The sequence below is a fragment of the Oncorhynchus tshawytscha genome, linkage group LG22 (genome assembly GCF_018296145.1).
Source record: "Oncorhynchus tshawytscha isolate Ot180627B linkage group LG22, Otsh_v2.0, whole genome shotgun sequence".
NCBI lineage: Eukaryota > Metazoa > Chordata > Actinopteri > Salmoniformes > Salmonidae > Oncorhynchus > Oncorhynchus tshawytscha.
In genome coordinates, this window is record NC_056450.1 from 42,177,199 (window position 1) to 42,187,198 (window position 10,000).

General features: G+C 40.4%; 1 protein-coding gene across 1 annotated transcript in view; it reads right to left on the bottom strand.

Moving 5' to 3' along the window:
* Positions 1-8,413: 8,413 nt before the first annotated feature.
* Positions 8,414-10,000, bottom strand: part of LOC112235681 (CDK5 and ABL1 enzyme substrate 2) — a 91,029-nt gene continuing 89,442 nt past the window's right edge. The window contains exon 9 of the mRNA XM_042304306.1: positions 8,414-9,417. Coding sequence (XP_042160240.1) covers positions 9,277-9,417 — 141 coding nt within the window. The 3' untranslated portion in view covers positions 8,414-9,276. The remainder of the gene's footprint in view (positions 9,418-10,000) is intronic.

Sequence of the window (10,000 nt, forward strand, 5' to 3'; positions counted from 1 at the left end):
TGAAAGTAGTCCAGCCAATTGAAAAACAGAAAACAACACACATTAGTAAGGTCAGAAAATATAGATTATATTGTTTTTTTTCCTCTCCAATTTAAAAAACAACAACAACAAATAAAACAGCAGTTTTTCTCACCCAGTAGGAAGGTAGACTGGCACCCTATTCCCTTCATAGTGCACTACTTTAGACCAAAGTCCTATGGCACCCTATTCCCTTTATAGTGCACTACTTTAGACCAGAGTCCTATGGCACCCTATTCCCTTCATAGTGCACTACTTTTGACCAGGATTTTGGTTAAACATAGTGCACTATGAAAATAAGGGTGCCATTTGGGACTAACCTGTATTCTCACACACACACACACACACACACACACACACACACACACACACACACACACACACACACACACACACACACACACAAGGTCATACTGACAATAATACATTTAATGAGATTACAAACTATTTACCAAAAATAAAAGGGATCTCATTTAGGAGAACGGTATCTAGCTCTAGTTATCTCTCCCCAATAAGTGAGAATAATTTATACTATGGAGTTGGTGCTATACACACAGTCCCTTTACGAGCAGGTCTGTCTAGGTCCTGTCTAGGTTTGCTATACACACAGTCCCTTTAAGAGCAGGTCTGTCTAGGTCCTGTCTAGGTTTGCTATACACACAGTCCCTTTAAGAGCAGGTCTGTCTAGGTCCTGTCTAGGTTTGCTATACACACAGTCCCTTTAAGAGCAGGTCTGTCTAGGTCCTGTCTAGGTTTGCTATACACACAGTCCGTTTAAGAGCAGGTCCGTCTAGGTCCTGTCTAGGTTTGCAATACACACAGTCCTTTTAAGAGCAGGGTCAGTCCTGTCTAGGTTTGCTATACACACAGTCCCTTTAAGAGCAGGGTCAGTCCTGTCTAGGTTTGCTATACACACAGTCCCTTTAAGAGCAGGGTCAGTCCTGTCTAGGTTTGCAATACTTGGGTTACTTTCCCATAATTCCCCTGGTTTTCCAGAAATTCACAGATTTCCTGCTTCCATCCCTGTAAATTCAGAGATCTTCAGCTTGGGGTTTCTGGAAAACAGGGGGTGCTGAAAACAAGCTCAAGATTTTGGGGTATGGCCCATTTGATGCAGAAGCAGAGATCAGACGTGGACAAGGACTAGCCTGGATGCCAGTTTGCTTCTGCTCCTCCTTCCTTATGGAAATGTCATGCCAAACACGCTTCAAACAGACTGGCAGCCAGGCTAGGGAAGTAGAGGGGTCAGTGAAAACCCACAAGGTGTGTACGGATTGGCTGTGTTTGAGAACCGGCAACGTTGGGATGCCTTGTAGGGAAATGGTGACAGACTGACAGGAAATAACAGTTATTTAGGACGAATGTGATTGGTTGATCCGTCGGTCTGCAGTTGATCTGGAAAACGACCGATGTGTTTAGAGTTGAACCTGAAATCTCTGGGCCGTTGGAAGCACTGCGGCAGGCTGCCAGAGATTTCAGAGGTCAAAGTGAAGTCACAGTGTCACAATGGCATAAAATACCAATAATGCTTTGCTACAACAATGTCGGTGTTAAAAAACCAATAAACATCCCACTTTGAAAAGAAGGATTGAATATACAGCATTTTGCTGACAGATACGATTGTGATTGTTCTCACGCATACACAGTAAATTAAAGTATATATACATTTTAAAATCTGTATAGAGATTTTATGTTACTCAGGCACTTTGTTCACCACGTGTTTGTGAGCGAGCGAGCGATTAAAACACAACATGTAAAATGAACTAAATATTATATTTACATTTCATTTCCTCAAATGGTCATGATGAGACATCTCCTCTGTAATGTTATGCCATGTTGCACATTAAGATGGCATTAACTGGTTAATTCATTAACTGGTTAATTCATTAACTGGTTAATTCAGACTGTGGTTAACTAATGACCCAGTCACAAAGTGTTAACACATAGCAGTGACATCAACATTTTGTTATCTGTTATCCCAGACACTTTTTACATGTGGTTTGAACATGACATAGATGGCATAGATGTAGCTGTATGTTGAACCACCTTAGACACAGACAGACAGACAGACAGACAGACAGACAGACAGACAGACAGACAGACAGACAGACAGACAGACAGACAGACAGACAGACAGACAGACAGACAGACAGACAGACAGACAGAGAGAGAGAGACAGACAGACAGACAGACAGACAGACAGACAGACAGACAGACAGACAGACAGACAGACAGACAGACAGACAGACAGACAGAGGACGGGACAGACAGACAGACAGACAGACAGACAGACAGACAGACAGACAGACAGACGACAGACAGACAGACAGACAGACAGAGGGACAGACAGACAGACAGACAGACAGACAGACAGACAGAGGAGAGAGAGAGAGAGAGAGAGAGAGAGAGACAGACAGACAGACAGACAGACAGACAGACAGACAGACAGACAGACAGACACTACACCACACCTGGACATATCTTTCCTCTGGCCAAAGCATTAACAAACTGCAGACCTTTGTACAACGTACAGTTCACATTCTGATATCTCTTTGAGGAGAAACACAAAAAAAGCATCACTTTTGATAAATGGCAACAGAGCAACTTCTGATTATCTGGGGAAGGAACGGAATAGGGGGCTGGGGGGGACAAATCCAAATCTACCATCTACTTTTTAAAACCTTTTGACGCCACTGTTTTTAACATATAAACACACGGGTAATTATAAGCAATTGTAAAAACAATTATAACACAGTGATTATAACCAGTGTGATGATCACGCAAAACAAAAAACAATGGCTAAGACAGGAAATGGTAGACAGGAAATGGCTAAGACAGGAAATGGTAGACAGGATAAGGGAAGACAGAAATAACAATATGATGACTGAGTGTACAAAACATTAAGAACACCTTCCTGGCCTTGTGTTGGCTGAATGCTACCAAATATATCATATCATCCGTGTTGTATATCATATCCTCCATGTTGTATATCATATCCTCCATGTTGTATATCATATCCTCCATGTTGTATATCCTCCTGTAGTTAATCCTCCATGTATATCCTCCATGTTGTATATCATATCCTCCATGTTGTATATCATATCCTCCGTGTTGTGTATCATATCCTCCATGCTGTATATCATATCCTCCATGTTGTATATCATATCCAAAGGTATCATATCCTGTTGTATCATATCCTCCATGTTGTATATCATATCATCCATGCTGTATATCATCCTCCATGTTGTATATCCTCCAGTTGTATATCATATCCTTCTTGTTGTATATCATATCCTCGTGTTGTATATCATATCCTCCATGTTGTGTGTTGTATATCATATCCTCCATGTTGTATATCATATCCTCCATGTTGTATATCATATCCTCCATGTTGTATATCCTCCATGTTGTATATCATATCCTCCATGTTGTATATCCTCATATCCTCCATGTATATCATATCCTCCATGTTGTATATCCTCCGTGTTGTATATCATATCCTCCATGTTGTATATCCTCCGTGCTGTATATCATATCCTCCATGTTGTATATCCTCCGTGTTGTATATCATATCCTCCATGTTGTATATCCTCCGTGTTGTGTATCATATCCTCCGTGTTGTATATCATATCCTCCATGTTGTGTATCATATCCTCCGTGTTGTATATCATATCTTCCATGTTGTATATCATATCCTCCTCGTGTTGTGTATCATATCCTCCGTGTTGTATATCATATCCTCCATGTTGTATATCCTCCGTGTTGTATATCATATCCTCCATGTTGTATATCCTCCGTGTTGTGTATCATATCCTCCGTGTTGTATATCATATCCTCCATGTTGTATATCCTCCGTGTTGTATATCATATCCTCCGTGCTGTATATCATATCCTCTGTGTTGTATATCATATCCTCTATGTTGTGTATCATATCCTCCGTGTTGCATATCATATCCTCCATGTTGTATATCATATCCTCCATGTTGTGTATCATATCCTCCGTGTTGTATATCCTCCGTGTTGCATATCATATCCTCCATGTTGTATATCATATCCTCCGTGTTGTATCATATCCTCCATGTTGTGTATCATATCCTCCGTGTTGTATATCATATCCTCCATGTTGTATATCATATCCTCCATGTTGTATATCATATCCTCCATGTTGTATATCATATCCTCCATGTTGTATATCATATCCTCCACGTTGTGTATCATATCCTCCATGTTGTATATCATATCCTCCATGTTGTATATCATATCCTCCGTGTTGTGTATCATATCCTCCATGTTGTATATCATATCCTCCATGCTGTATATCATATCATCCGTGTTGTATATCATATCCTCCATGTTGTATATCATATCCTCCATGTTGTATATCATATCCTCCATGTTGTATATCCTCCGTGTTGTATATCATATCCTCCATGTTGTATATCATATCCTCCATGTTGTATATCATATCCTCCATGTTGTGTATCATATCCTCCATGTTGTATCATATCCTCCATGTTGTATATCATATCATCCATGTTGTATATCATATCCTCCATGTTGTATATCCTCCGTGTTGTATATCATATCCTCCTTGTTGTATATCATATCCTCCGTGTTGTATATCATATATCCTCCATGTTGTGTATCATATCCTCCGTGTTGTATATCATATCCTCCATGTTGTGTATCATATCCTCCGTGTTGTATATCATATCCTCCATGTTGTATATCATATCCTCCATGTTGTATATCCTCTGTGTTGTATATCATATCCTCCATGTTGTATATCCTCCATGTTGTATATCATATCCTCCATGTTGTATATCCTCCGTGTTGTATATCATATCCTCCATGTTGTATATCCTCCGTGTTGTATATCCTCCATGTTGTGTATCCTCCGTGTTGTATATCCTCCATGTTGTATATCCTATCCTCCATGTTGTATATCCTCCGTGTTGTGTATCATATCCTCCGTGTTGTATATCATATCCTCCATGTTGTATATCCTCCATGTTGTATATCCTCCGTGTTGTATATCATATCCTCCATGTTGTATATCCTCCGTGTTGTATATCATATCCTCCATGTTGTATATCCTCTGTGTTGTGTATCATATCCTCCGTGTTGTATATCATATCCTCCATGTTGTGTATCATATCCTCCGTGTTGTATATCATATCTCCATGTTGTATATCATATCCATCCATGTTGTCATATCCTCCGTGTTGTATATCATATCCTCCGTGTTGTATATCATATCCTCCATGTTGTATATCCTCCGTGTTGTATATCATATCCTCCATGTTGTATATCATATCCTCCGTGTTGTATATCATATCCTCCATGTTGTATATCATATCCTCCGTGTTGTATATCATATCCTCCATGTTGTATATCCTCTCCGTGTTGTATATCATATCCTCCATGTTGTATATCCTCCGTGTTGTATATCATATCCTCCGTGTTGTATATCATATCCTCCATGTTGTATATCATATCCTCCATGTTGTATATCATATCCTCCATGTTGTATATCATATCTCCATGTTGTATATCATATCCTCCGGTGTTGTATATCATATCCTCCATGTTGTATATCATATCCTCCGTGTTGTATATCATATCCTCCATGTTGTATATCATATCCTCCGTGTTGTATATCATATCCTCCATGTTGTGTATCATATCCTCCATGTTGTATATCATATCCTCCATGTTGTATATCATATCCTCCATGTTGTATATCATATCCTCCGTGTTGTATATCATATCCTCCATGTGTATATCATATCCTCCATGTTGTATATCATATCCTCCGTGTTGTATATCATATCCTCCATGTTGTATATCATATCCTCCATGTTGTATATCATATCCTCCATGTTGTGTTGTATATCATATCCTCCATGTTGTATATCATATCCTCCATGTTGTATATCATATCCTCCATGTTGTATATCATATCCTCCATGTTGTATATCATATCCTCCTGTGTTGTATATCATATCCTCCATGTTGTATATCCTCAGTGTTGTATATCATATCCTCCATGTTGTATATCATATCCTCCATGTTGTATATCATATCCTCCATGTTGTATATCATATCCTCCATGTTGTATATCATATCCTCCATGTTGTATATCATATCCTCCATGTTGTATATCATATCCTCCATGTTGTATATCATATCCTCCATGTTGTATATCATATCCTCCATGTTGTATATCATATCCTCCATGTTGTATATCATATCCTCCATGTTGTATATCATATCCTCCATGTTGTATATCATATCCTCCATGTTGTATATCATCCGTGTTGTATATCATATCCTCCATGTTGTATATCATATCCTCCGTGTTGTATATCATATCCTTCGTGTTGTATATCATATCCTCCATGTTGTATAAAATATCCTCCATGTTGTATATCATATTTGACAGTTGTCTCGTTCACGCTTACAGACACCTACAGTATGTGCCTTTATGCGTCAGTTTGGACATATTCTGCACTTTATTGCTCGTGATTTGTCTGGAAAATGCTCAAAGACTTACAGAATATAATATAATATAACGATTGCATTATATTCCAGGAGTCCAATTCTTAGGCCTTGATTTTTTTTGTTGATATGCAGGGAGAACGACCATGGCTTTGGTTTGTTCCAAATCATTGATTAGTTATACTTCAGTAACAGAGTCCCTTTCACTCATCGAGGGTTGATCGACTGATATAACAGCATTACAGAATTTAAACTGAACTGAAAATGTATTGGGGATGCATGAGATGGACTATGATTGAGTTGCAACAGGAGAGAGCAGTTCACAACAAGGTATAATGTAGAGGTCTAATGTTCAGGGGAACCTTAAGATCAAGGTATAATGTAGAGATCTAATGTCCCCCTGTACGTTTATATCAAGGTATAATGTAGAGATCTAATGTCCCTTTAGATCTAGAGATCTAATGCCCCTGTACGTTTATATCAAGGTATAATGTAGAGATCTAATGTTCCCTGTACCTTTAGATCAAGGTATAATGTAGAGATCTAATGTCCCCTGTACCTTTAGATCAAGGTATAATGTGGAGGCCTAATGTTCCCCTGTACCTTTAGATCAAGGTATAATGTAGAGATCTAATGTCCCCCTGTACGTTTATATCAAGGTATAATGTGGAGGCCTAACTCTTACATAGACAACCCACTTTTTTTATAAACTATTCACAGCAGCTTTCCCTTGATATTACCACAGCACTGTCCAGAATGAACGGTGGGCGGGTGTGGGATGGTCACCCAATACCGCATCCAGATCTGAATCAACTGGACACCGGGTTCTTCCGTTCCCATCCAGATGTGAATCAACTGGACACCGGGTTCTTCCGTTCCCATCAAGATCTGAATCAACTGGACACTGGGTTCTTCCGTTCCCATCCAGATCTGAATCAACTGGACACTGGGTTCGTCCGGTTTTTAATGAAGACCAAGATCTTATTTCTGTATGAATTGTAGCGGTATCGTTGTCCATAATTGTGGTGCTTTCAAGACAACTGGGAACTGGAAAAAAAACAAGGTCAAATAATGACGTCAGTGATCTTCAGGTTGGAAAGTCGGAGCTCTAGAAAGATGGTCGAGTTTCCAACTTGGAATTCCGAGTTGGATGACCGTTCGAAACAATTTTTTTCCCAGTTGAAGCTCCAAGTTGTCTTGAACGCACTGACGTCGGAAGCCGGAGATATCCAAGTTCCCGAATTCCGAGTTCCCAGTTGTTTTGAATGCGGCATTACTACCTCAACTGGCCGGTGTGACTTATTTGAGAGGACCAAATGTATACGCTTTCGTCGTCAGGATACGTTGACACTTGAAGGCCGTATCCGTACTAGATACATCTTTGACTACCTCTGGAAGTGGTCAGGAAGAGCTAGTCACAATCAGAATGTGGACAAGATCAGGACAACAGACGCATGTTAGAACCAAGTATAAACAGGGCTAAAGGTGGATAATAAGACCTATGTGAGTTAAGCTACAAGGGTTATAATATAAAATATCCCTTATGCTGCGTTGATACAATATAATAAATATACATCACAGAAAGGATAAATACATTAAATGTATTTTTGGTTAAATGTTTGTGCGATGTTATTTGTATTCCCTTTAACACATTGGCAGGAGAGAGAGAAGTATTACTGCTAACTAGTAACTGGTTACCGGTAAAGTCACAACTCATGTTGCTAACTAGTAACTGGTATCCTTGTGGTAAAGTCACGACTCATGTTGCTAACTAGTAACTGGTATCCCTGTGGTAAAGTCACAACTCATGTTAATAACTAGTAACTGGTATAAAGTCACGACTCATCCTGTGGTAAAGTCACAACTCATGTTGCTAACTGGTATTCCTGTGGTAAAGTCAACTCATGTTAATAACTAGTAACTGGTATCCCTGTGGTAAAGTCACGACTCATGTTGCTAACTAGTATCTGGTATCCCTGTGGTAAAGTCACAACTCATGTTGCTAACTAGTAACTGGTATCCTTGTGGTAAAGTCACGACTCATGTTGCTAACTAGTAACTGGTATCCCTGTGGTAAAGTCACGACTCATGTTGCTAACTAGTAACTGGTATCCCTGTGGTAAAGTCACAACTCATGTTGCTAACTAGTAACTGGTATTCCTGTGGTAAAGTCACAACTCATGTTAATAACTAGTAACTGGTATCCCTGTGGTAAAGTCACGACTCATGTTGCTAACTGGTATCCCTGTGGTAAAGTCACCTCACACTTGATCCCACTGCTACTGCTGAACTTGACCGCCCCCTAGGGGAATATGGCAGCATGGACAGGTTCAGGTTTAGAACGTGTAGAAACAGATGTGCTGTGGTTTGATGACATCATAGGTGTCGTTTCTGCTTCTCGGGAGGGTCAATACCAGTATTGTTACTGATTATGAGAGTGTGGTCAGTGCTAAGGGTTTCATGGGTGTCACGGGACATAACTAATCCTTTACCTACATCATCTCTCTTAATTTCTCTCTCATCTTCTTTCTTTCCATCTCTGCTCCCTTTAAACTCCTTAATTTGTCTCTCCTTCACCCCCGTGCTTCTACACCTGCATTGCTTGCTGTTTGGGGTTTTAGGCTGAGTTTCTGTACAGCACTTTGTGACATCGGCTGATGTAAATAAATTAAATAAATTTGATTGATTGATTGATGTCCAATCTTTAGTCCTAGTAGGTGGGGCTCCTGTCCCAGTGGGCGTGCAGGGGTCGTGGTCCTAGTTCTGCTGCACCAGGCGTCGGTAGTGTGGCATGATGGTGCTCTCAGGCAGGTACAGAGCCATCTCCAGGGCAACAAGGATGGTGAACTCAAACGGGATCAACTCTCGCCGACTGATACGGAAACGCTCCTCCAGTTTCTGCAGCAGAAGAGTTTAGAAGAGAGAGGAGAGAGGAGAGGAGAGCGAGATAAAGAGAGAGAAGAGAGAGAAGAGAGAGAAGAGAGAGGAAAGAGGAGAGAGGAGAGAGGAGAGAGAAGAGAGAGGAGAGACGAGAGCGAGATAAGAGAGAAAGAGAGGAGAGACGAGAGGAGAGAGGGGAGATAGGAGAGGAGAGATAGGAGAGACGAGAGAGGAGAGATAGGAGAGAGGAGAGATAGGAGAGAGGAGAGATAGGAGAGAGAGGAGAGATATTGAGATAGGAGAGACGAGAGAGGAGAGATAGGAGAGACGAGAGAGGAGAGATAGAGAGAGGAGAGATAGGAGAGATGAGAGAGGAGAGGTGAGAAAAGAGAGGCGAGAAAGGAGAGGCGAGATAAGAGAAGAGAGACGAGATAAGAGAGAAGAGAGAAGAGAGAGGAGAGAGGAGAGAGGAGAGGAGAGAGAAGAGAGAAGAGAGATGGAGGGAAAGTGAGAGAGGGAAAGAGAGGAGGAGGAAAACAGAGGATGACTTTAAGGGCTATTAAAGAGCTAGGAGTTATTCTCTAGTACACAATGCACTACT